Consider the following 27,645-nt stretch of genomic DNA (forward strand, 5'->3'; position numbering starts at 1 on the left):
CCCTGCGTCTGGAGACAAAACGTGTCCACATCACGCAGAGCCACAACCTCTCCTTTTAAGGTTTGTCCCAGCCACAGATGAACTGCCTTTGCTCATGGACTGGGCTCCTGGCACCCAGGCGAAGGCGGTTGGAGGATGAGATGCGATCTCAGCCTGAAAGGATGAGGAGTTTGTCTCCAGCCACATGGAGAAAGGACTATTCCAAACAGAGGGACCAGTCTGAGCAAAGGCATTCGGGTGTAAAAGTATTGCCTAGGACTGGAGTGAGGGATGTGTAGTGCAACTGACAAAAGACCCCTCTTCAAGAGCAGGCCACATATTCTTTATTTCCCAGGGGGTGGAAGTGGGCAGCCTCACCGAGGAATTGAGTCATAATGAATTGAAGAAAGAAAAAGCTCCTGAAGTTGACATTATAATTAATTGGCTCATCCCACTAGTCCTCACTTAGACTCATTCTCATGTAGAGACAAAACTTGATTAATCACCTCAGCAAGTGCATTTCCAAACCATATCCAGGGAAGTCTAGGGCCCAGGTGCAGGACCTTTCCAATCTGAGTTGCATTTTGCCTCCGGGAGGGAGTATGGGTACCAGCCAGCGTTTTCATCATTTGCAGGTCAGGTGCCTTGAAGTGTCTGGTGGCACTCGGGGAAGAGCCACCCAGCTTACTGTCACAGGACACAGCTGCTCCCTTCCTGGCCAGGTAGCTGGCCTCCCTCTCATAATGGGACTAGAGGCTGGGCAGGCTGCTTGGGGGATGCTGGACAGGCTGCTTGCCGAGGAAGATGGGGTCTGCCTGAAAACCTGCTGATTCAGGCTCCACGAAGGAGCTAGTAACTCTGGACTCCTTTTGGCGCTCCGAGAATGGGGTGAGGGCGTCTTCGAAGGATTTCCTTCCCTTCCCAGTACTTTTCCGTGCTCTCAGTCCATTTTCTGCTAAGATTTAGGGATTTTCAGGCCTGGAGGGAAAGTCCCTCGGGACAGTCATAGAGCGCTAGCACCGGGTCGCCTGGAAAGCGCAGAAGTAAAGGCTGGGTCCGCAGAGGGCGCAGGGAAGGCAGGGTGGGGACGCGGTGGAGCCCGCGCTCTTTTGCTGAAGGTTCGGAAAGGCAGCGCAGAAGACAGAAGGTGACTGCGGAGACTCGAGAGCCGGCCTGGCCGACGGGTGGCGGGGGAGGGGGGAAGGTGGGGGTGGCTGCTGAGTGGGCCTCTGGAGTATGTGTGTCTGTGTCAGTGCGTGTGTGTGTCAGTGTCAGTGCGTGTGTCTGTGTCAGTCCGTGTGTGTGTGCGCGCTGGCGCCTGACCAGGGTGATTTCCCATAAACCACATGCCCCACGGCTTAAAAGGCTGTGCCGAGGGCTGGCTAGTGAAGTTCGGCCCAAGGAAAGTGAAAGTTTGCCTGGGTCCTCTCCACGCGGGAGCCGCTCTCCGCGCATCCCTGGACAGCGGCGCGGCCCTCGGCCGGGGTGCCCACTCGGCAGCGGCCAGCGAGCGAGCGAGGGCGACGACGTGCCCGGCCGGGACCCAGCTGTCCGTATGACCGCGTCGGGTGCCGCCGGGCACTGCCCTCCCACGGTAAGCGGCTGCCGCGGCGTGGGGCCCTAGACGGGCTGGGGCGGGGGCTCGGCGGCCAGGTGGCGGGGAGCGGCAGTTTGGAGCCGAGAGCCTGGGCGCACCGGCTACACCGGCTCAGCGTTCCTGCCGCGGACGAACCGCCTTTGCGCACGGACCGGGCCCCTGGCGCCTGGGCTGAGGCTGGTGGGGTCCCGGCAGCTGCACCTGGAATTGCCAGACTTTCCCGGGAAAGGGAAGGCTGCTCACCTCATTGCACGGAGGGGAACACTGAGCCACCCGCAGGCAGGAGGCCCCACTCAGCCAGGATGTCCTGCCTCTCTCCCTACCCACCACCAACAAGACAGGGGCGGAGTGGCTGTGTGCTGAGTGTGTGCCTTCCTCCGTGGGCACCTTCCTCATCGGCCACACACGTGCTTCCAAGGCCCTGCTGGGGAGTGGGTACTTCTGGACCGGAAAAGTTCAGGGGATCAACCAGCTTATAGAATGCCAGGGCCTTGCTGGCAGAGGGATGGAGAGGGGCAAACCACTGCTTGTTCCAGCCCACAGGCAGGTGACTTGGGTGGCTGTTTGGGGGTTGGCAAGGGGGCTGCTGCAGCAGCCGGCAAACAGCCCCCCTGGGGTTACTTGGGGCTAGCTCAGAATCCCTTTTTCTTGCAAATTCTGGTTTCAGCAGCTAGGGAGATCCTGGGCTTTGTGGTGGTTTGTTGTGCTGGAGGAAGATGGAGAGAGGGTTTGGTGCTGCAGAGCTGTGGCCAGGGGCAGGGTCCGCTCCTGACCGTGCAGGGGATGCCCTGTCCCAACTGTGTCAGTAGCAGCTGTGGCCATAGAAAGTGAGGGTGGCACTGTGAATGACCAGCCAGTGGGCTCATAATGGGTTTGCTTCTGGAGATCCCTGGAAGAAAATGAGAGAAGAAACCTGGGGCGGGGGGGGGGGGGGGGGGGGGGAAGAGCAGAGAATTATTTGCGGGTAGAGGAGAAAGGGTTGCAGGTGAGGTGAGAGAGAAAGGGAAGAGTGGGTCACAGGGGACTGTGCTCCACTGAGAGAGGGGAGACAGGGCCGAGGGGGAAGGAGAAGGGTTAGCCATAGGCAGCTTCAGGGCTGAAGGGGAGACCATGAGGAAAGAAGAGGAAGATAAGGGGCTGTGTTTAGACAGGGGAAGTCCAAGGGCCGGGTCCTGCCAGGTCTCTCCAGAGGCCTTGCTTTGGGGTAAGATGGAGTGGAACAGGATGGGTGGCAGAGGAGGCTGGACAGCTGGGCTGAGGTGTCCTAGCATCTCTGAATCTGCAGTGGAGATTCCTTCAGAGGGCTGCTCCCCAGGCAGAGGCCAGGGCTAGGGATGGGAGGAAGAGGCAGTCAGAGGAGAGCCTGCTCAGCCAGATGCAAGCCAGAGTGTTAACCCCCTGCTGCCTGTCCAGATCCTCCAGAGGCAGAGTGGAGGCCCAGGTCCGGGGGATCCCCACTGATCACTTTCAAAGTCAGCCTCTCATGTGGGGGCTGTGCTCTCCCCTCACTGATGCCTGAAATATCACCAAAACCAGACAGCCCTTGGGGTTAAGCATTGCCCTCACCTTGCTATCCTCAAGCATCAGTGTCTGGAAGTGCCTCCAGGGAGGCTGTCTTCCCGAGCAGTCCATTTCGTCCATACCATTCACTCCAGAGCCTCAGTGGCAGCCAGCCTGGGGCAGATGTACCCTAGTGGCCCAGTTTCATCCAATCATTACTGAACCTAAGGTTTCTGAGAACCTGGGCCATTGTTCCCACCCAGGGTAACCTCCCCAACTGAGCCTGAAGTCCCCCCAGCCCCTATGACTATCCTCCCCCTCTTCCACACTTTCCCTCCCTCAGATCAGCCAAGACCTCACAGTCCCTGTGTTGACTGGTATTAAACCAACCTGTGCCTCTTCCTTCCATGCCTCCCACCCCTCTCCTGCCATCAGCTTCTCCCCATCTTTCAAGGCCTCACTGAGGTTCCTGTTCTCTGCAGTCTCCCTGATAGCCCAGCCAGAACTGGGCTCTCCTCCTCATAACAGCTGGCCAGCATTTGGACTTTTAGTGATATGTAGCTTAGCACATTGTTGTGGGCTGTTTCATAGCGTCCTTGTGTTTTTCCAGTGAGCTACTAATCTGCAGTATTTGTCTCATCATCTGGATTATTGAGGCAAAGCCCATAGTCCAGGAAAGTGTCAAGCCTCACCCCACCCTGCCATCATTTCTGAATCTGGGGGCATTAGCTTCCAGGAGGCTTGGGAGCTCTCAGGAGGCAACCTCAAGCCGAAGAAAGAAAGCCCGAGTCCCTCTGCTTATGGCTGAAGAAGGAGAGACGTAGGGCCAGGGATAGGGATGAGGAGACCTCATTTAAGAGGAGGAAGAGAAGAAGGAAGGGGAAAGACAGAGCATCAGGAGCCAGTCCCAGCACTCTGGGGATGAGCAATCACTGGGCCAGGTGGGTGCTTGGAGAGGAGAGGGGTCTCAGAAAACTTCCCTGCCATCATAAGAGGCAGCTGGCTGGGGGAAAAGCCTGATGGTGCTCAAACAGGATGCCAGGCAAGGGATGGCCCAGAACTGGCACTGGTGCCTCTGATTAATCAGTTGGGCTCCTTTTGAAACACACATCCAGGGCTCCAAGAGGTCTCTGGCAAGGGATGAGTCTGATCCCAGTGAGACTGAGTTTGATCCCACAGTTTTTCCAGTGGCAAAGCCAGATCTGCATGAAACCAGGTGGAAGGAAGTAGTACTGAGCCCGGGGGAGCTGTCTCTGGTTTGCCATCTGAAAGCGGGTGCTTGAACGTGAACTTGAGGGCAGTTCAAAAAGTGCTTGGCTCAGTGTTGATGTTGCAGAGATGGAAAAAATGGGTAGATGCAAGTCCTCCCTTCGAGCTTCCTGTGTAATTAAAATTTAAACTGGTAGGCACACCATCTGTGTCACTATTAGTTCAATGTATAGTTAGGTTTGGCTTAATCTGGGAAGGTATCTTGGAGAAGGTGACATTTGGGTTGTTTTCATGGGAGAACAAGGTTGTGCTGTGACTGTTGGAAATCCTGGGAACGCTGAATTTGGGGGATGCTGTATCCTGGGGTAAGGGGCAGAGCTTGTAGCATTGTAGGTATGAGGCCTTTGTTTTTTCTGCTCTGAGCAGGGCATGGGGCTTAACTGGGGAGAGTGAGAGCTGGGGAGAAATGACACCCTCTCTGTCATAGACATGGCTGGGCTTCCTGCTGTTGTTGGTCTGTCTCCTGGCGAGCAGGAGTATCACCGAGGAGGTGTCGGAGTACTGTAGCCACATGATTGGGAATGGACACCTGCAGTCTCTGCAGCAGCTGGTGAGTGTGTGGCCATGCTTTATTCTACCATCTCCCCACTGGGGATGTGGAGGCAGGAGCCAGGGAGCAGGTCAAAGAGAGGGGTTGCAGGCAGGAACGTAGGGCAGTGCAGGACATTGCTTGTGCTTTCCACTAGCTCCACTGGTGATACCTTGCGCTAACCTTCCTAAAGTTAGGACCTCTGGTCTCCCCACCCCTGAAGCCCTCTCTGACTCCCCTGCAGGCAGTGAATGGGGTGGGCTTCCATCTGCTTGCCTGGATTAGTGATTGTCCAGGAACTTCAACCCCTGATTCTGAAAAGGCTTCTGAGGTCTGCTGTCCCTCAATGGGCTGCCTCCTCTGGGAAGCTAGCCCAGTCAGCCTGCTGTGTCCAGATGTTGCATCCAGCTCCTGGACGCTCATATGTGGCGCCAGTCTGGCATCAGAGCCCCACCCAGATTTGGAGAAGAGGCTCTTGCCTAACTCCCAGGCTTCCACCCTCACTTCCCTGGCTCTTGCCCATGCCCTGAGGCTGGGATGGCCTGCTCATCTGGGCCACGAAGGAGCCCGTATCTCATTCTAATCAGGCTCATACGTGGTCCAGCCAGGCAGATAGAGGTTGCTGTCATGGCTGCTGTCCTGCTCAGTGGGAATTTACTATCCCTCTGGCTAGCCAGGCAGGGTGGGGCATCACTGGCTAAGGCCAGCTGCAGGGCCTGAGCTTCTGTGGGCTGTGCCTTCTGCTTCTCTTGCCCCAACACTACTTCTCCTGCATGTAGTTGCTATAGCAACCCAAGGGAGACCAAGAGCCCCACATTCTCTGAGGCTTAAAACACAGAACTACTGCTCTGGGGCTAAAGAAGGCTTTAAGGGCATCCAGCTCCAACCCCTACAGGTATTCAACCCCCAGAGCTTATCCAGCCTCTGCTTGAATTCCTGCCATGACAGGGTGCTCACTACCTCCCAGGGAAGATTTTATCCTGTATTCTCCTATAGACATTTCTTTCCTTCCTTCTTTCTTCTTTCTTTCTTTCTTTCTTTCCTTCCTTCCTTCCTTCCTTCCTTCCTTCCTTCCTTCCTTCCTTCCTTCTTTCTTTCTTTCTTTCTTTCTTTCTTTCTTTCTTTCTTTCTTTCTTTCTTTCTTTCTTTCTTTCAGACAGAGTTTCGCTCTTGTTACCCAGGCTGGAGTGCAATGGCACAATCTTGGCTCACCACAACCTCCGCCTCCTGGGCTCAGGCAATTCTCCTGCCTCAGCCTCCTGAGTAGCTGGGATTACAGGCATGTGCCACCATGCCCAGCTAATTTTTTGTATTTTTAGTAGAGATGGGGTTTCACCATGTTGACCAGGATGGTCTCGATCTCTTGACCTCATGATCCACCCACCTCGGCCTCCCAAAGTGCTGGGATTACAGGTGTGAGCCACCCGCACCCAGCAGACATTTCTTTCTTAAAACAAACTGGCATTTGTCAGATTTCCTGGGGTGATAGGAGGAAGGAGGAGACTTGTTTTTCTACAGCCTTCCCCTGGGCATCTGGAAGGCACTGGTCTTCTAGACTTGACTCTGTCTTTCCACATGTGGTTAGCAGGGATGGTGTTGAAACCCTAATCCACCCAGAAGCTAAGGTCCCATTCTGATGAGAGCTGAGTCAAGCTATAGACATCCTGCAATCGCTGGCCTGCTCTCTCTTGCAGATTGACAGTCAGATGGAGACCTCATGCCAAATTGTCTTTCAGTTTGTAGACCAGGAACAGTTGGTAAGTGACGGCTGTTTACGGAATCCATGCACCAGCCTGCATGCCCCTCTCAGGGTGGGGGGTGTGTGGGAGCATGAAAGCAGCAGAATGCCTAGAGCTGGAAAGGGTGAATGTGAGGATCTGTGGGTGCTCAATTCTGGGGTGCCGGGATCCAGGACTCAAGTCCCCTGCCATTCCCTTCTCCTGGCCTGATACATAACAAGTGCTCACTAGGTGCCAAGCACTTTTCTGATTTAGTCCTGACAGTACCACGATGTGGTACACAAATACTGTTTATCACCCACAGAGAGGTGAAAGAGCATAGCTAGAAGGTGGTAGAGGCCTGATGTGAATCCAGGCAGGTTGGCTATAGGGCCTGAGGCAAATCAATACTTCTTCCAGGTCTCATGCTTCACTTAAGGATGTCACTTCTCTTTACCAGGCCAGTCAGCAGGCAGGGAGGCAGTCCAGCCCTTCCTAGACTTGCCCCACACCTAACCAGCCACCAAGTGTTGGTGGTTCTGCCTCCCAGCATCTCTGGGTTCTGTCTCCTCCATCCCCACCTTCAGCCCTCAATCAGTTGCTTGGACAATTTCAGAAGCCTCTTAACTGGTCTCCCTGCTTCCAGTTCACTCCTCATCTCACCACTAGGGGGAATTTTCTGAAACCACAACCTGCTGCCTTTACCTCCCTCTCCCAAAGACATCAGGGTCCCCATCACTCCAGAAGAAAGCCAAGGTTGTCTAGTCTGGGTTACACCAGGCCTAGCCATTCTCCGCCACACAAGACTGTCCACCACCTCCCCATTCCCTGCTCCTCCTGCCTCTCATCCTTTATACAAGCTCTTCCCAATGACTAATGCCTTTCCAACTGCCCCTCATCATTATTCCACATCTATTTATCTTTATGCCTCATACAAAACTGCTGTGGTACCCAGAAGTTGCCCCGGTCTCTGAGCTTCCACACACAGACCCATATGCACTCCTGTTAGGACTGGAGAGCACCTCATGGTCCAAAGAATAACCTCAGTATTTTATTCAGTCACTCGCTTGCTCCAACACTCATGCCTTAACTAGCATTTTCTAGGAACCTACTGGACTGGGTGCTGGGGGTAGAGAGCTAAAGCAGAGTCTGTCTTCAAGGCAATCACCAGCTCTTTAGGGAGACAAAACACAGAGGTTATTCTTTGGACCATGAGATAATCTTCAGCACTCCTATGTCCCAGAGGATTTGAAGGGACCAAATGGTAAAAGACTTGTGAAAGTAAGACAAGAGGGGACAGAAAAAAAGTTGGGGTGGAGGGTTCCCTGGAGTCCACCTTCCCTATGTACATCCATCCTGATTAAAGTCTCATATTCTAGAAACCCAGGGAGCTCTCTAATCAGAATGCACATTTCCTTCACTCTAGCCCAATCTCCAGTAGTGCTAGATTCCAAAGAGAGAGAGACGGGCAAGCCGAGGGCCGCATTCTCCTTGTTGCCGGTGTGGTGCAGTCCCTCCCCTGGGCGCAGGAGGGAGGCAGGCTGCAGCCTTCCACCTGCCTGGGGCTGGGGGTTCCCAGGCCACAGTGGCCAGGCCCTAAGCCCAGCTTGCTGTTTTTCAGAAAGATCAGGTATGCTACCTTAAGAAGGCATTTCTCCTGATACAAGACATAATGGAGGACACCATGCGCTTCAGAGACAACACCCCCAATGCCATCGCTGTCATGCAGCTGCAGGAACTCTCTTTGAGGCTGAACAGCTGCTTTACCACGGATTATGAGGAGCATGACAAGGTAGGAGAGCCCTGGGGCCAAGAGCACTGAGTGAGGGCAGAGGCGGCTGTGGAGGCGCTGCTCCATCCGCAGGCACAGAGTACGTTCGCTCACCTCAACTCACGCCATCGCTTGCTCACTCTCATTCATGCGTCATCCCACCAACCTTTACTGGGCAGGAGGCACGAGGCATCATGCTGGATCCTGGCGATGTCATTGTGAGCAACAAATACATGGTGTCGCCTCGTGTAGCTTATAGTCAAGCGAGGTTGGCAGCTGTTAAACAAACCAGTAAATAGAATTGCAAACTCTAAGGACTGTTCATTCCAACAGCAAGCAGTTATTGAGCGCCTACTGTGCACCAGATACGGTTCTAGACACCAGGAAACAGCTGTGATCAAAACAGACAAAAATCCCTGCATTCCTGAAGCTTACATTTGGGGGTGGTGGTAGTGCTGGTGAGACAGTTAACAAAATGTATAAGTAAAATATACAAGATGCAGCATGGCAGTAACTGCATTGGAGAAGAGTAAACCAGGGATGAGACGACCCAAAGGAGGTGGAGGAGCAAGCTGGGAACAAGAACCTTGTAGGGCTCAGGGAGCGCAACGGGAACTCGGACTTCCATGGAGTTGGGGGAAGGAGAGACAAGGAAGGCTTTGCAGGGCTCAGGGAAAGCAACAGGGAATCTGCACCTTAAACAGCTGTCCCACTGATGGTTATGACCCTCCTGGATATTCACCTGTAGACAGATGTGAATGCTGAGAGGCAGGCTCCAGGAGGGAGGGCGGGTGAGGCTGGAGGAGCTAACCCCCAGCAAGTCTCCCAAGAAGACGGACTTCCACGGAGTTGGGGAAACAGAGACAGGGAAGGCTTCTGAGTCAGCAAATATTAATCTGAGCTCCAAAGATGAGTAAGAGTTGAAAGCAACAAGGCTAGAAGAACATTCTGGAACAGGAAAAGCTATGCACAAAGCCCTAAGGTTATCAGCATGGCCAGAGTATGGGAAGTGAAGGAGGGAGAGGAGAGAAGGCAGGAGACAGATCATTTGTGGTCTTAGAGGTGTGTGATTTTGTCTTAAGTGTGAGGGAAGCCATTGTGAACAGGCACGTGGCTTCATTTCTGGTTATAAGACTGACCTGGTTGCTATGTGGAGGGTGAACCGTAGGGGGCAGGAAGGGAGGCTGGGAGACCAGCAGAAGGTGGGAGTCTAGGCCAGACATACTGGCAGCTTGGACCAGGGTGGTACAGCGAAGGTGGAGGCAAGTGGACTGGACATGGGTTTGGGGGCAGAATCAACAAGACTTGGTATGTACAGTGGATGTGAGAGGCTGAGGGAAAGGAAGAGCCAAGGATGGTTTTTGTCCTGAGCACCTGAATATTCCAATGATGCTGACACGGGGATGATCCGTGGGCAGAGCAGGTTTGAGGCAGGACGGGAGTTCAGTCTGGGGCACAGCAGACGTGAGGTGCTCATAAGATGGTGAGTGAAGACATCGAGCAGGCCGCCAGACGTGCGGGCCTTGAGTGTGACCGGTGATGCACAGACCTCCGAGGCATGGGCGTGTGGCTCCTCTGTGAAGCCATGGGGCTGGACAGCACTGCCCACTGTGAGAAGAGAAGCAAGCCCAGGAACCCAGCATTTGGAGGGCAGGCGGAGGATGGGGACCCGGCAAGGAGCAGCCTAAAGTTGGGAGGGAAAGAAGGAGAGTGCAGAGTTGGGACACTGGGTGCCAGCATGGAAAAAGTGATGGGACTTCATAAAGAAGGGCTGGGAACTCAAGCAAGGTGAGGGCTGGAATTGTCCATCGGACTTGGCAATGCATCACAGGTGCCGGATCAGCGTGAATAGAAAGAGAGGAAGTAGAGGCACCGCTGTGGAAGAACTTGAATCTGAAAGGGGGCAGAAAACGAGATGCAGCCAGAAGGAGTGTGTGATTGAAGAAGAACTTTTTTTTAAAAACAGGGTCTCATTCTGTCACCCAGGCTGAAGTTCAGAGGCACAATCATAACTCACTGCAGCCTCAACCTCCCAGGCTCAATTGATCCTCTGACCTCAGTCTCCTGCGTAGCTGGGACAACAGGCACACCCCACTATGCCTAGCTATTTTTTGTAGAGATTGTGTTTTGCCATGTTGCCCAGGCTGGTCTCAGGCTCAAGTAATCTCTCTGCCTTTGCCAAAGCGCTGGGATTACTGATGTGAGTTACTGTGCCTGGCCAGGAAAAAATTTTCATAAAAGACATATTAAATCTGCAGTTTTCCAACATTAAGATTCCTAAGAATCACTTGGGGAATGTGTTGAAATGCATATTCCCAGGACACAACCCTAGAGAGTCTGGTACACTGAATTAAGAGAGGCTGTAGGGCTGGCCACGGTGGCTCACGCCTGTAATTCCAGCACTTTGGGAGGCCGAAGCAGGTGGATCACCTGAGGTCCAGAGTTTGAAACCAGTCTGGTCAACATGGTGAAAACCCGTCTCTACTAAAAATACTAAAATTAGCCGGGCATGGTGGCACATGCCTATAATCCCAGCTACTCAGGAGGCTGAGGCAGGAGAATCGCTTGAACCCAGGAAGTGGAGTTTGCAATGAGCTGAGATTGTGCACTCCAGCCTAGCCAACAAGAGTGTAACTCTGTCTCAAAAAAAAAAAAAAACAACAACACAAAAACAGAGTGACCCCAGGAATCTGCATCTTAAGCAGCTGTCTACTGATGGTTATGACCCCTTGGATATTCACCCGCAGACAGGTGTGAATGCTGAGGGGCAGGCTCCAGGAGGGAGAGGCAGGTGAAGCTGGAGGAGCTAGCCCCCAGCAAGTCTCCCTAGAAGACAGAGGGAGGGATTTGGAGCTCCTGAGGATGAAAGGCACATCCTCCCTTGAGACAGGTGGGTATCAGGGAGGGCTTTCTGTCAGAGGACTCCTGTGTTCTCTGTGAAGTATGAGGTGAGCTGGGAGGGAGGCAGGTTTATGAAGAAAGAGGCAAGAGAGCCAACTCACCTTCCTTACAGCAGCCCTGGGGAGAGCCTGGCAGAAGTTATTGTTTTGAATTTACAGATGAGAAAATTGGCCCAAACTGGCTAGTTTATTTGGTCACTGGCACCTAGTTGGTGAGTGATGGAGCTGAGCCCAGTCTTGTCATTCATACATCTATCTGGTGAACATTTCTTAAGGGCTGACTGTGCACAGGCCAGGGGTATGCAGGGATGCCTTCAAGGACTTCACAGCCTAGCGAAGCCCATGGTTCTCCCCTGTGAAGCTCAGTTTAAGGGAAAACTTGGAATTTGTGATTCTGTGGCAGTTAGGCCCTGGATGAAGCTGTGGGCATGGGTGGCATGGCCTGGTATGAAAGGAGAGGCGGGCCTGGGAGTGAGCCCTGGGGGATGGCGGCATTTGGACATCAGGAGAAGGGGAGCTTGGTAAGGAGACAAAAGGGGCAGCTTAAGAGGTGGGAGAAGACCCAGGATGGTGCAGCTTCTCAGAGCTCTGGAGAGTGTAGGAAGCCTGGGTCTCTTGAGCAGCACAGAAGACAGGGCTGGGACCTCCTCAGCCCTCCCTCCAAGACACATCAATGCCAGCAAAGGACCCACATCCCTGGCGGCTGCCCTGTTTCCTTTGCCACACTACAGCTAGATGATTTTTCTCAAACTCAACTCTTATCATGCCACCGCCCACCTCCCTAACACCCTTTCAGGTGTTTTCCCTTTGCTCTGTGGACAATACTAAAATATCTGGGCTTGGCCCATGAGGCCCTCAAGACCTGCCCTTGCTAACTTCTCTCCACTTAAATCTCTTGTCACGCTCCTCCTTGGTGGCAGTGCTGCAGCCATGACAGCTTTCTCTTAGTCTGTGGACTTTTCCTGCACTTTGTTGCCTTGGGACGTTTGCACATTCAGCTCTTGCAGGCTGGACAGCTCTCTCCAATCCCATCTCTTTCTTGCTCATCTTTTTTGTTTGTTTTTTTGAGACGGAGTTTCACTCTTGTTACCCAGGCTGGAGTGCAATGGTGCGCTCTTGGCTCACTGCAACCTCTGCCTCCTGGGTTCAGGCAATTCTCCTGCCTCAGCCTCCCGAGTAGCTGGGATTACAGGCACGCACCACCATGCCCAGCTACATATATATATATATATTTTTAGTAGAGACGGAGTTTCACCATGTTGACCGGGATGGTCTCGATCTCTTGACCTCCTGATCCACCTGCCTCGGCCTCCCAAAGTGCTGGGATTACAGGCTTGAGCCACCGCGCCCGGCCTCTTGCTCATCTTTTAGCTGATTCCTTGGGGAAATTCTCCCTGGACCTGTTTGGTTCCCCTTGTTGCACACCATCGGATGGCCCAGTACTTTTTCAAAGGACTCACTGCACTTGTAAGAATGTGTTTAGTCCCTGCTGGACTCAATGTCCAACTCAGCCAGGAACCACCTCTCTCTTGTTCATTCCGTGATTCCCAGGTAATTACCTGGCACATAAACATGTGTTGAATGGGTCTGTGAATGAACGACATATCTCATAACCTTAGGACTCGATCTGCTGCAAACGGGAGAGGGGAGGGAGGAAACAAAAGGGAAAAAGAAGACAGATGTGAGAAAGGCCAAGGGAAATTTGGCAGACAAGTTGGAGACATGGGGCCAATGGTCATGCTCATGAAAGGGTGCCCTGATCTCCTTCCAGGCCTGCGTCCGAACTTTCTATGAGACACCTGTCCAGTTGCTGGAGAAGGTCAGGAATGTCTTTAATGAAATAAAGAATCTCCTTGACGAGGACTGGAGTATTTTCAGCAAGAACTGCAATGACACCTTTGCTGAATGCTTCAGCAAAGGTAAGCATGGAAGGCGCCGGCAAGTGTGTGGGATGGTGCATATGGGACGGGGACTGGGAGGCGAGATGTGAAGTTGGGGGGGGACCCCTGGGGAGGCAGCCTGGCTTCTACTCGTGTCCCTGTGTGCATGAACGTGCTTGTTCCGTGTACATGTGTGACTTCATGTACCTCTGGTTCTGGGCACATGTCTTTTCTGGCATGTGTGTGCATGTACACCTATAATATGTCTGCACGTGGTGGTGTCAAGAAGGAGCATGCTGGTGCCTTGAGATTAGGGAGTGGAAATGGGAGCCTGTTTTGGGAGCCCTGTAGGTATGGAAGCTTTCCCCACTGGTTCTGCAGGCTGGCTGAACGTGTGGGGGGTTCTGTGGAGACAGCTGACGCCCATCTGGGAGTCAGGGCCCTTGCACCAGGAGCTCTGCTGAGAATCACCAGGACACCCTTGCTCCAGAAGTCCCCAGGATGCCTTGGGCGTTCCCTCAAGGGACAAGGCTGGATTTGAAGTCTGAGCATCATTCGAACTCCCAGGGCTGGCTCAGCTGCATACATGTGTACACTGCGTGTCCTCGTCTCTGCGTCCCACACCACATGTGCCCTCCTACCTTCAACCTTGCTTCTCAAGGCCGGGTCTAGGGCCCTGCAACCTGCCAGTGGCCAAGTCCAGTCTCGTTGCTTCAATCCCAAGGCCTCAAGCCTTGGCTGCGTTCTAGCCCCAGCCCGTTCCTGCCTGTGGCTGTGGCTGTGTGGCTCCTGGCTGTGCATGACACCAGTGTCTTTGGGGCTTGAGGTTGTCTTGTGTTGGTCTGGAAGGCAACTGTTCAACTTCCTGGCCGGGCTGCTGCTCACCCCTAGCTTGGCCTGTGGCTGGCGGGAACCCTGGGGTGGTCTGTTCTCTTGTCTTCCTTCTCTCCCACCCCCAGTGTGTGCATCTCAACCCTGCTCTTTGTCTGTGCCCATGAGATCCTGCATACGGCACCTTCCCTGTGTCATGAGCACCCACTCTAGTCCCATCCTCTTCTCAGCCCAAGGGCTGAGCTAGGAGATGGGGCTCCCCAGACTCATATCCCCCTATTGCCCGCCTCTGGGAAAGCTGTGCTGGATGCTAGTGACTATCTTCTCCCCATCTTTCTCTCTCCCTCTCTCTATGGTTCTTTCAGATGTGGTGACCGAGCCTGATTGCAACTGCCCCAAAGCCATCCCTAGCAGTGACCCGGCCTCTGTCTCCCCTCATCAGCCCCTCGCCCCCTCTACGGCCCCTATGGCTGGCTTGACCTGGGATGACTCTGAGGGCAGCTCCCACTTGCCTGGCGAGCAGCCCCTGCACACAGTGGACCCAGACAGTGCCAAGGAGCGACCACCCAGGAACACCTGCCAGAGCCTTGAGCCACCAGAGACCCCAGTTGTCAAGGACGAGACCATCAGTGGCTCACCACAGCCTGACCCCTCTGTCAGGGCCTTCAATCCTGGGATGGAGGATATTCTTGACTCTGCATTGGGTACTAACTGGGCCTCAGAAGAAGCCTCTGGAGAGGCCAGTGAGAGTCCCGTCCCCCAAGGGACAGAGCTTTCCCCCTCCAGGCCAGGAGGGGGCAGCATGCAGGCAGAGCCCTCCAGACCCAGCAACTTCTCAGCATCTTCTCCACTCCCTGCATCAGCAAACGGCCAACAGCTGGCAGACATAACTGGTACCGCCTTGCCCAGAGTGGACCCCATCAGGCCCACTGACCAGGACTGGAGTCACACCCCCCAGAAGACAGACGGTCCATCTTCCCTGCTCAGAGACCCCCCGGAGCCAGACTCTCCCAGGATTTCATCACCACACCCCCAAGGCTCGAGCAACCCCTCCACCCTCTCTGCTCAGCCACGGCTTTCCAGAAAACATCCCTGGGGCAGTGTGCTGTCCCTTAAGGGGCTGGAGAGCAGGAGGAGCACCAGGGATCGGAGGAGCCCGGCAGAGCTGGAAGGAGGACCAGCAAGTGACAGGGCAGCCAGGCCCCTGGCCCGTTTTAACTCCGTTCCTTTGACTGACACAGGCCATGAGAGGCAGCCCGAGGGATCTTCCAGCCTGCAGCTCCTGAAGTCTGTCTTCAGCCCGCTGGTGCCCAGTGTCACCTTGGTCTTGCTGGCTGTCGGTGGCCTCTTGTTCTACAGACGGAGGCGGCGGGTGAGCAGATCTCCATAAGGAAGAAGAGGCAGTCCCTTAGGGCAGGGGCAGAGCCTGGTGGGGGTGCTGGTCGGGGGACAGCTCGGGTGTGGCCCAGGCTCTTCAGATGCAGAGAGATAGGGGCTGGCTCAGCAGAGAGGATGAGAGGTGGGAACGGAGGGCTGCTTTGAGAACTGGGAAGGCTAAGCTATAAGGTCAACAGGAAGGGCCTGGAGCAGCAGGGAGTGGGAGAGAATATTCTTGGGCTGACAGCAGGATAACAACCAGACAGTCAGGGAGCTGGAGGAGGAGAGCAATGCTATGTGAATGTGTCAGGTTGGGCCCACAGTGGGAGTTCTGCAGAGCCTGGAGCAGGAGGACCCAGAGGAAACAGCCTGCAAGGGCGTGGGGAGAGGAGAGGGGGCACCATCAGCAGAGAGACCTCACAAATCTCCCTCGGGCCTCTGACTGATCCCCACTTTCAGGTAGCTGGGAGGACTCTTGCAACTCTCTCATTAATACCTGGGGCAGCCCTTAATGGGGATGGGGCCACCCCCATCTCCATCCTTCCCCAACTCCTCAGTGAGATGCTCTTTGCTGTCCTCAGAGCCGTCTAGAGCCTCAGAGAGTGGATTCTCCCTTGGAGCAGCCAGAGGGCAGGTGAGAGCTTGCAGTGGGGCTCTGGGAGGCAGTGGGGACCTGGCTTGGGATCTGTTTCCCCTCTTGGTGGTGGTGGGGCTCTCCCACTGGCTCTGAGGAAACAGAGCTATGGAACAGGATGCGGGTAGAGAAGAAGGGCTCCCTCCTTTCCCAGATACCTGGGCTTTTTCCTGATTTCTCCTTAGAGTTAGGCAGTTCTGGGTCTTTTCAACCTGAGAGGGCCTAGAGCATGTGTGGGGCTTAGGGGGAAACTACAGGGTCCCGGGTCCCCTTACTCCCCGGCTTCTGCTGATGTCTAATGCCAGACCTGTGCTCTGCCTGCAGCCCCCTGACTCAGGATGGAGACAGACAGGTGGAGCTGCCAGTGTAGAGGGAATTCTAAGGTAAGATTCTGATTTTGATCTCCACTCTTAAAACTTAGCTATACCCTTTTCCAGTCACCCTCACCAGTTTGTGACATCAATTCCCCGGAGGCCCCCACACTGACTCCCTTTCCCCTGGGCGATCCTGTTCCCTTTCCAGCTATGTCCTCAGCTATTCCTCTGCCCCTCCATTCCATCCACCCCACTGAGGCCAGAGACTCTACCTCTGCACTGGGCTTCTGGTGTTGCTGCCACTTTTAACCCCAGAGCAACCACACCCCCCTTCTTCAAATGTAGCTTTTATGAGGTTTTTACCCTCCTGGGGAATCTTTAGTAGCTCTGCGTGGCAGCCACTGCCAGCCCTATGTTCTCAGCTTGGCTGCCAAGCCCCTCTGACAGCAGCGGCTTGGAGATCACTCCCCCATCTGGCCCTCCTCCCAAGCCCAGGTCAGTCCTGCGTCCTTGCCTTTAGGATCATGTTGACATAGAACCTGAATCTTGGAAGGGCTCTCAGGGGTCATTTGGCCCTGGGTTTCACCCCAAAGGGGCTGCCCCTCTCCATGTCCCCGACAGGGAGCCAGCCAGCTGCCTGTCACACACTCCCAGTTCCAGGCCAGCTCCGTGCTAGCCACGGCCCATGCCATCTTCCAGTCAGACTGGGAGAAACACCTTTCTCATTCGAGGCAAAACTGGCTTCCCTGCCTCCTCCACACTGGTCTTCCGTCCTTTCTCATGACAGCCCTCAGATATTTCAAGTCAGGTATCCGTGTCCCCTTTGAGAATTCTCTAAGCTAAGTGTAGCCAAGTCCCTCAAACGTTCCTTATATGATATGGTTTTCAGACCCCCTCACCATCCTGGACACACTCGTTTGTCAATGTCCCTCTGAAAATGTGGCGCCCAGCCCTGGACACAGTACTCCAGCTGTTGTCTGAGCAGCTCAGAGTACAGTGGGACTCTTACCTTCCTTGCTATGGACAGTGTTCTTCTATCTGTGCAGATTAACATTGCGTTAGTTCTTTTCTTAACATCGGCATCATACTGTTGTCATATGATGAGCTTGTAGTCTGTTACAACCCCGAGTTTCATTTCCCATAAACCTCTGTCAAGCCAGACCTTCTCTACCCTGTACTTGGGCAACTTAACTTTTTTAACCAAAGTGCAGTTTATTTCACCTTTGTTAAAGCCACCTTGTTGGTTTCTGCCATTACCCGAGCCTATTGAGGCTGTCTGAAATCCTAATTCTGTCATCTTTGTAGCCATCCCAAATGTGGCTCCCGCACATTGATGAGTGCCTGCCATTCTCCTTGCCCATGTTGTTGATGTAGCTGTGACCCTACTGTTCTTCCACCCTGGCCCCCAACCCTAGCTGGCCCACATCTTCCCCCTCCCACCCAAGCCCACAGCCACCCAACAGGAAGCCTTCCTGGCTTCACAACTTTTGACTGCTCCTTTCAGTCATGCCCCTCCTGCCTTTTAGTGTTTGGTTAATAGTATACTAATTTGCACTTATTTGGATGTTGTGTTCATATTTTTTAAATCTTATTTTATGTGTGTATGTACATTCCACATCCCTAAGATGGTAAGCCCCTTGAGGGCAGGGACCATCTTCTTTGTCCATCCTAGGTTCTACTACAGAGAAAGCCTTTCCATATTTGCCAAACATGCAATAAATATGGACTGAGTGCTTCAGGGCTGACTCACAGACTGACCCTGGCCAGCTGTCTCTAACTGACCAGTCTCTAGTTGACCAGTTAACCAGCTAACTGACTGACTCTGACTGACTGGTTGACCAGCTGGCTGCATGATTGACTAACCAACCAACTATCTGGTAACTGCCTAACTGCCCAGCTGTTGCTTGGGGAGCCCATTGACCAACTGACCGGCTGATTGCCTGACTGACTGGTTGGTTGGCCGACTAGCTGGGGTGACCCATTCAAGTTTCCAGTCACAACCTTTACCAACTGCAAGCCAGTGCCATAGGGCTATCCCATGTGTGGAGTGACAGGTCTGGGCCCCTTCTAGAGAGACAGGGAATTTGGCAAATGCTCAAAATCAGGGAACCTATTTAGACAAGAGCCAGCGGTAACAACATATCTGGAATCCTGGGGTCTGCCTTGTCAGTGCGGTGGGCTAAGATGCGTGAGTGGGTCAGCTGGGGCACTGGAAAGACTGTGAAATGACCCAGGCCTCCTCAGAACCGGTGGCTGGTGGCTCAGTGCCACACTACCCTCCCCACTGGTCGCCATCCCCCCAGACCCCCCGCCATAGTCTTGGCTCTCTGTCCCATCCCTCTACACACCCATCCTCCTTTCCCCACTTGCTTATTCTCGGGCCTGACCCAAGTTTTCCTCTTCTTCTCCTCAATATTTCACTTGGAGAGGGAACCCAGGGCAGGGGCTACATCCAGACCCCACTTGGCCCAGCAGGTCCAGCCCTGAGGTGGTCTCCAGGCCAGGCACCAGTGGTCTTGGAGAGATTGAGTGCCAGCCCCTAGACTGCTGCCCTGATGAGAGAAGTGAGAGAGGGAAGCATAGAGGCAGAGACTGAGATAGGGACTTGGAGCCACAGAAAATGCAGACAGCAGCCCCTCATCCCTAAGCAGCTGGGAGATGGGACAGTAGGCTGGAACTAACCCACTGGGTCCTTCTCTCCTCCTGGGCCTTAGCAGGGCCTGTATCCTGACTGTACCCAGAATGGCTCATGTCCAGTTTATGGCTCCCCTTCTTTCCCTCCAGAGCATGGGAATGGGCAGAGAGCCAGGGGCTGTGGTTCCATCTTTCCTCCTTACCCAGTATGGCCTATGGATGTTGGGAGGGAGGCTCCACACAAGGTCCAAAGTCAAAAACTGTTGGATGGGATCCAGGGGATTTCTGCTCTGGGAACAAAGCGTCCTGAGGATGCTGGGCAAGAGGACAAGGATGGGTGTAGAGGGGGAGAGGACAAGGCCCCGACTCCCATGGGTGATGCAGGAGGCAAAGCCCTCGGCCCATCCAGGAGGGGCTGGGTTGCTTAGGGGTCAGCATGCCAAACAGCATTGTGGGAATTTCCTTGTCCCGGCACTGTCTCCAGACTTTTCCTCTCTGGCCCTGTTCTTCCTCTTCAACTAGCTCCGCCCTGTGGTCTTGGACATCTTCTGTGATGCTCCTCTCTGACGAACAGTGTGGAGATGGGACAGTAGGCTGGAACTAACCCACCGGGTCCTTCTCTCCTCCTGGGCGTGGAGGTAGAAATGAAAGATCTTCTTCGCTAGTGTTAGCAGGAATCACCCCTTGCTCACTGGACCAAGGCCAATGAGATGACTCTGCCTGAGGAGGGTCCAAGTGCCCCATCCCTCCTTGTCACAGCTCTCTTCTTGAGCAGTAACCCTCTTCCCAGCCCTGCCCAGACCTCTCTCGGGGCTCCGTTATCTTCCGCTGGGACCCCTGGTTCCCCAGGAGGAGGTAGGAGGTGAGGCCAGTCTGGCCAGAGGCCTGGGCTGGTGCCAGAGAAAGCTGCCTGGTCTCTCTGTGGCGTCTGGAAAGGCCAGGGAAGGGAGGAAAGGAAGTCCCGCCTGCAGCACTGCCAGGAGCCCACAGGAATGCCACACCTCCCAACCCATGTCCTCAGTGACCCTCCCCGCACTCCCACTCTGCTGACTAGCCTTTCTTTCTCTCCCACAGCTGGACACACAGGACAGTCTCTCCATGGGAGGAGATATTGCGGGGCGTCTACCACCACCCCTCCCCGGCCATCCTCCTGGAATGTGGCCTGGCCTCCATCAGAGCTCCTGCCTGCCAGGACTGGACCAGAGCGGCCAGGCCGGGGCCCCTCTGCCTCAACCCACAGACCCTTGACTGAGTGAGAGAGGCCAGAGGGTTCTCCCCATGCTGCCACTATTTATTGTGGGCCCTGGAGGCTCCCATGGGCTTGAGCTGGCAGGTCCAGCTCAGGACCCTCTTCTCTCAGGGGTTGCACCCTCCTCTCACTCCCCTCTAGGCCAGCACCTGGGCCAGGGACCCACCAGCCTGTGGCTTGTGGGACAGCATGGTGGACGCTGAGGAGTGGAAGAACCCTGCACCCAGAGGGCCCGCCTAGTGCCATGGGATCCCAGCCTGGACAGGCAGGAACCTGTCTCCAGAGAGAGGATTCCGAAGTTTTTGGGGCGGGACGCGTAGGCCTGATTTCCCGTAAAGGTGTGCAGCCTGCGAGACGGGAAGAGGAGGCCCCTGGACCTGCTGGTCTGCACTGACAGCCTGAGGGGTCTACACCCTCAGCTCACCTAAGTGCCCCGTATTGGTTGTCAGGCACAGAGGGGAGGCCAGCCCTGCCCTCAGGACCTGCCTGACCTGCCGAAGATGCCAAGAGGGGGATCAAGCCCTGGCCTCTGCGTCTCCTCCCTCCAGCACCTGCCAGAGCTTCTCTGGGAGGCCAAGCAGAGGCTCCCCTCATGAAGGAAGCCATTGCACTGTGAACACTGAACCTGCCTGCTGAAGCCTGCCCCCGTCTATCCATGAGCCAGCATCCATCCATCCATCCATCCTCCACTCCCCAGCCTCTTCCCAGTCTCCGGCACTGGGCTGGTCTCACCAGTCGACTGGGGGAGCCCCTCCGCCCTGACCTTCTCCTGACCTGGCCTTTTACTCCCCGGGGTGGAGTGGGGTGGGACAGCCGCCTGGGCTGCCAGCCAGAGCCGGTCTTTAGGCTGCGTTGTTTGCCCAGGTTTCTGCATCTTGCACTTTGACATTCCCAAGAGGGAAGGGACTAGTGGGAGAGAGCCAGGGAGGGGAGGGCACCGACAGAGAGGCTGCAGGGTGAGTGCTGACTGAAGATGGTCTTTGAAATATAGGTGTACCCCTGAGGCTGGGGGAGGGTCTGCACTACCAGCCCAGGGTCCTTTCCTGCTGCCGACAGGAGCCTGGGGCCAAGCAGGTGGTCCCTGTCAGGAGCCCTGGGCTGGGCTGCATCCTGGCCCTACCTGCATGGCACCCAGCTCCCATCCTCTTCTCACCCTTCTTGCTTCCTGACCTCGGTGGGCAGTAATGACCTCCAGCCCTCATCCAGCCCCTCTACCATCACCTCTAACTTGGAAAGCCAGGGTGGGAGAGGAACCAGGAGATCCAGGCCTCAGCTTCCAGTGCTTGGAGGGCCTCCACTTTGTGGCCAGCCCATGGTGGTGGCTCTGAAATCCAGCCAACGGGTGACAGGGCTGCCAGTTGCCCCTTGGTTCCTTCGTACTGCTGTGTGCCTTCTCTCCTGCTGCCCTGGGCCCTCCACTGAGAGACCCTGCCCTACCTGGGCATGCCGCCGGGCCCATGACCTTCCCTTCCTGCCCAGGAAAGTGAGGGTCTTCTGGCCCCACCTCCCCTGCCCTGATGCTGACAACTGAGGGAAGGCAGTGAACTTGAACATGGGGCTTCTCGTCACAGCCTCTGTATTTGATGCTAGAAAACACATATTTTTAAATGGAAGAAAAAAACAAAAGGCACTCCTCCCTCATCCCTCTACCTTAAACATATAATATTTTAAAGGCCAAAAAAGCATCCAACCCATTGCAGAAGCTCTTTGTTTGCTCTTGGTGGCATTAGAGAACGGGGAGCCCCAGAGTTCCCCAGGCTACCTGCTCAGGAACCCCTTCTGTTCTCTGAGAAGCCAAGAGGGGACATTGGCTCACGTACTGTGAGATTTTGTTTTTATACTTGGAAGTGGTGAATTATTTTATATAAAGTCATTTAAATATCTATTTAAAAAAATAAAAAGCTGCTTATATATTTAATAATAAAAGAAGTGCACAAGCTGCCATGTGAGTCATTGGAAAAGTTGTTTTGGGGTGTGGGTGGCAAAAATCAGGGTGGGTAGGCAGCAGTTGCTGGATGAACCCCAGCTCAGAGACTTACTCCACGGTACACAGGGGAGGAGGAGGATTATCTCCAAGTTTCAGTCTTGTTACCAAAACCTCCTGCATATCTGCTCCCAGGAAAACGGGCAGAAAGTGGCCAAACCTCAGGCCTGGTCGCCAGCCCCCTGCTCTAGCCCAGCCTAGCCCAGCCTGGGCAAATGGCTGGTTGGGCTCTGTCCAAGGGACCCCGGGTCCTGTGAGGATGAGGGTCCTTGAGTGCTGAGCCCTGCTGGCCAGGGCAGAGGGAGCTGGCTAGGTCCTTGCAGGCTCTGAGATGAATGAGTCCTGTCTCCAGGCTGGGAAGTGAATGTGGCTAGCGGGGCTCTCCCCTGCTAGCCAGGAGTCTGTGTGAGGGCCCTCATTAGGGCTCGACCTTCCTACTGGAGCTGGAGAGGAGACTGAGGATGTGGCTTTCCACGGGGAGAGGGGTGTTAGGACCGGCCAGAGCAGTTGAAGGCCCAAACACACATCCCGGGCAAAGCTATGACAAGCGGGGCCTCCCCATCCCTGAGGGTGTGGTGGACAGCTTCAGATCAGTGGTTCCCAAAACCAGCTTACCAGAGCATCACCTGGGTTATTTGAAAAAAAAATACTGATCCCTAAGCCCCATCCTAGATCAACAAAATCAGACCTTAGGAGTGAGGTTCAGGCAGCAGGCATCAGAACTTTATTATTTTTTTATTTTTGAGACAGAATCTTTGTCACCAGGCTGGAGTGCAGTGGCATGATCTCAGCTCACTGGAACCTCCACCTCCCAGGTTCAAGTGATTCCCTGCCTCAGCCTCCTGAGTAACTGGGACTATAGGCACATGCCACCATGCCCTGCTAACTTTTTTGTTTTTTAGTAGAGATGGGGTTTCATCTCTACTAGGATGGTCTGAATCTCTTGACCTCATGATCAGCCTGCCTCAGACTCCCAAAGTGTTGAGATTACAGCCATGAGCCACCACACCCAACCCAGAACTTTTAAAAGACATCTCAAGTGATTCCAACGTGATCCAGTGTAAGAAGTATCTATAACTGCACTGTCAGGTAGGGCAGCTATTTAAGTTTAAATTAATTAGAATGAAGCAAAAGTAAACATTCAGTTCCTTAGCTATACTATCCACATTTCAAGGCCTCAGTAACTACATGTGGCTCCCGTGCTAGACGGCACAGAAATACAACATTTGCATCACTCCAGAAATGCTACTGGACAGCGCTGTCCCAAAGATTAGGTCCCTGGACTTAGGAACCAAGGTTACAGGGCCAAGATTGGCACCAAGGAAATCTGGTCAGGGCTAAGTGTTCAGGTGTCTCAGTCACCCCTTTCTGTGGCCTCACCCCTGCCACCCTGTCCCTTGTCATATCCCTTAAGATGGCTCTTCCCTTTCTATCAAAGGAGCCCAGAAAAGATTTTTGAAGAAACTTACATTTTATCCTTCAAGGCCCAACTAAAAAAAGTCCTCCTCTGAGAAGCCTTCCTAGACTGATTTGAGCTCCTGAGGCCTCCCCAGGTTCAATTCCTTCGTCCCCTGTGCTCCTACAGATTTGGAATTTGGGGCCTGTGTGTCTGTCTGTCCCATCAGCCCATGGTCAGTGGCAGACACTGCTACATCCCTCCTTTTATTCAAGGGGGATGTGCACCTAGTGCGCTCGTGCCTAAGAGTATCTGGCACACAGTAGGGCTCGGTAATTGTGTGCCAAAGGTTGTTACTGAAATCACGAGCAAAGGCATTGTAATGCAAATCCTGACCAGATGTAATGGGCTCCCTTTTCTAGAGGCCTTACTGGTGTTACCAAATGGAGATTAGTGTCTAAAAAGTACCGTTCAATGAATGGCCAAGCAGAAGGAGCCTCAGCAGAAGAGTCTTCTTGGCTTCTGACCGAGGTGGGGCTAGGTTAGAGCCCTATCTGATCCCTGGGTGTGGTAGATGGAATGTACATTTCAAAGCCTCTAAGCAAGGATTGGTGATGGGGAGAGCAAAAAACCCCTTCCCCTTAGCTGCCCTTCCAGAACCCCCAGAAAGGCCTGAGAATCTCAGCAGGCCCTTCCTGGGCTTCATGTGCTACAGGGGCTGCTTGGGAAGCATCGTACCTAGACAGCAATATTCACTTTGAATTGAGAACCAGAGAACTGGCTGGGCATGGTGGCTCACACCTGTCACCCCAGCACTTTGAGGGGGCTGGAGTGGGAGGATCACTTGAGCGCAGGAGTTTGAGATCAGCGTGGCCAACAAATGAGACCCATTTCTACACACAAATAATTGGCCAGATGCGGTGACACACACCAGTCGTCCCAGCTACGTGGGAGACTGAGGTGGAAGGAGAGCTGGAGCCAGGAGGCTGAGGCTGCAGTCAGCCCTGATCATGCCACTGCATTCCAGCCTGGGAAAGGAAGCGAGACCCTGTCTCTAAAAAAACCAAAAACCAAAAAACAACAGAACGTAGGTTCTTGGCTTGAATCTCTCACTGGTTCTTACTGTTTGGCCTCACGTTTCTCCTCATCTATGGTACTAGTCCAGGTATACCTAGACTGCAGTTCAAGTGAAATGACAAACCCAAAAGCACTTTGTGGGCTCCGAAGTTTGCCCCTGAATAAAGTGTGTACTGAGGCTGTGCCCGCCAGCTGGTCTGACAGTGCCTGAGCCAAACAGATCGCTCCCCTCTGGGCAAGCCTTGGGGGGCCAGCATGCTGCCAGGGCCTGACTGTTCTCAGAGGAAGGTGGCAGAGCTGAGTGCTTCCCACAGGGACGAAGAGTTAGAGATCCTGTGGCTCAGGGATTTCTGGCCGACGAGAAGAGCCAGGTAGAATACTGGAGTGGAAAGCGGCCTTGGGTTGCTACGGGTGCCGGTGAGCAGGGTCAGGAACTCCGGCTTGGACTGTATAATCAGAGGCCACAGCCAAACCCCAAACCACTATCCGGCCAGAGACAGGAAAGTGAATCAGAGGCGACCAGGAAGAAGCCTGAGGTTAACCTCGTGCAGACTGTGGCCCGTGGCACGGAAGGGGTTGGTGGGAGGACTAGATGTGGGTCCTGGGTGAGTGTCCAAAGACCCCTTGAATAAGGCACTAAAGTCATTTGGTAAGGGCAGTGACCAGGCAGCCCTGAAGAAAAAAGGCCACATTTCCCGGTGAGTGCATGTCCCCTGTGCCAGTGAAGGCCTCCTCTGCCAGAGCAGCACTTTCGTTTGCTGGTTTCCCTCTTCAGGCTCTAGGAGGAGTAGCAGGGTGACCAGCTTCTGCTCCTGAATGCTGGGACTGCTGAGGGAGCAAGGGGGACCACACCAGCTTGGAAAGCCCCATGGTGAAGCGGCTGCACCACAGGAAAGCCCACAGGTCGACCCCTATGGCACCATCTAGAGTCCACACTGACTCAGCTCACCGACTGGGCAGCTGAGTCAGAAGTTATGGATTGGGGCAGGGAGAAGGCTGGGTCAGGGAGTTGGCGAGTGATCTCCTGGAGGAGGGCTACTTGGACTCTAACCTCTCTGGTCCACAGGCCCCGCCCCTGCTCTGAGGTCTTGGACACCTTCCCCCAGCCACTCTGCTATTGTGTCCTCTTCATGGGCGTGCATCTAGTGCGGTCTGTGAAGGCAGGAGCCTCATCCTTATTTATTCGTTTCCCCATTGATCGCTACACACTGAGGACAAAATGGTAAATGAAAGAGTCAGTGAAGGAGATGGGTATTAGTAAAACAATCACACAAATAAATATCTAGTGATAAAGTATGAACAGAATTAGGAAGATACCTGATAGGGAAGCTGACCTAGGGATGCTGGACTCTGCAGACCTTCAGGAAGATTAAGACAAAGGAAGTCATATGAGGGTTATAAGCAGTGAGGAATGGTCTGTTTCTCTTCCTTGTCCAGCACTGTCAACAAGATCGAATGGAAGCCTATTTACTATTTACTGGTATGTGTAAGGCACTCTATACAAATGCAGTCTCATTCTAGTCCACATAGCCCTGTAAGCTAGGTACTAATATCCTCATCTATATATGTAGAAACTAAGGCTTAGAGAAACTTAACTCAGCCAAGACCACAGCTTCTGGCAAGTAGCAATGCCTGCATTTGAAGCCAGATCTGGCTGTTTTCAAATACAACATCATAACATCACACTCCAGCAGACATTTCACAAATGCTTCTTGCACAAGTGGATAGCTTGTACCAGTTTGGTGGGCTTTGAGTGTCCCCAGGGCCTTAGAATTCTCCTTCTTCTTCCCTTCAAAAGAATTGTGTAGTCTGAAACTGGGCAAAAGGTGCCTATGACAGACTCCTATTTTCTCAGTCTTGCTGCTATGCCTAAATCCAACAGGAAAGAAAGATGAACCTCTCCTGGGTGGTGTGTCCACTGCCTGGGCCTGTGAGAAAGGCCTCTCTTGACGGGCAGTCCCTCCTTCTGGTTTCTCTTGGCTTGAATCCTTTGTGACCCATGTGTTTTCTTCCTGCTCACCCTTTGGGCATATCCCAAGCCCCTGGTTAATTATTGGCCAAGGTGACATCTGAGCATTGATCTCTCCAGCTGGCAGCAGGCTTTGGCATCATTCGTTTTCTTTTCCTTTTTTTTGAGATGGAATCTCACTCGTCCCAGGCTGGAGAGCAGTGGCATGATCTTGGCTCACTGTAAATTCTGCCTCCTGGGTTTAAGCTATTTCCCCCTCAGCCTCCTGAGTAGTTGGGATTACAGGCACGTGCCGCCACATCTGGCTAATTTTTGTATTTTTAGTAGAGACGGGGTTTCACCATGTTGGCCAGGCTGGTCTCGAACTCTCGGCCTCAGGTGATCCACCTGCCTTGGCTTCCCAAAGTGCTGGGATTACAGGTGTGAGCCACTGCACCTGGCTGCATCATTCTTATTTTGCCTGATTATGACTTTCCCAGAAGAAAGGGCTAGAAATTTGCTTTCCCACAGCTAGCCAGATCTCTAGGGGAGGTTGTCCAGGCCTGGGCTGGGGTTGCATGGACAAGGCTGGATCAGGACCACCAAATGTGACATCTGCAGCTCAATATGCTCTAGTGATTCTGGGGAGACAGACCCAAGACTAGGGGCTGAAGAATCTCAGCGGTGGAAGCAGGGTCCTCACGTGGGCTGTGATATAATCCTGGCTGCTTGGGAGGCTGAGGCAGAAGAATCACCTGAACCTGAAGGGCAGAGGTTGCTGTGAGTGCCACTGCACTCCAGCCTGGGGGAAAGAGCAAAACTCCATCTCAAAAAAAGAAAAAAGGATATTTGAAGAAAACTTTCCAAATGTAATGAAAGATATTAATCTACACATCCTAGAAGTGCCATGTACTCTAAAATGGACCAACTCAAAGAGAGACACAGACACATAATAATCAAACTTTCAAAAGACAAAGAGAGACTTTAAAAAACATTTTTAATGTGTATTGGTACATAGTAAGTGTATATATTTATGGGATACATGAGATATTTTGAAA

General features: G+C 53.7%; 1 protein-coding gene across 1 annotated transcript; it reads left to right on the plus strand.

Annotated features, from left to right (window-relative positions):
• The first annotated feature begins 1,366 nt into the window (after positions 1-1,366).
• CSF1 (colony stimulating factor 1) lies at positions 1,367-21,776 on the plus strand. The gene is made up of 9 exons (XM_035252422.3): positions 1,367-1,573; positions 4,773-4,895; positions 6,569-6,631; positions 8,214-8,384; positions 13,035-13,182; positions 14,340-15,346; positions 15,933-15,985; positions 16,310-16,368; positions 20,008-21,776. The coding sequence occupies exons 1-8, from the start codon at positions 1,535-1,537 to the stop codon at positions 16,353-16,355; spliced, it is 1,650 nt and encodes a 549-aa protein (XP_035108313.1). The 5' UTR covers positions 1,367-1,534; the 3' UTR covers positions 16,356-16,368; positions 20,008-21,776.
• The last annotated feature ends 5,869 nt before the right edge of the window (positions 21,777-27,645 follow it).

This window comes from Callithrix jacchus, chromosome 7 (assembly GCF_049354715.1).
Source record: "Callithrix jacchus isolate 240 chromosome 7, calJac240_pri, whole genome shotgun sequence".
Classification (NCBI taxonomy): Eukaryota; Metazoa; Chordata; class Mammalia; order Primates; family Cebidae; genus Callithrix; species Callithrix jacchus.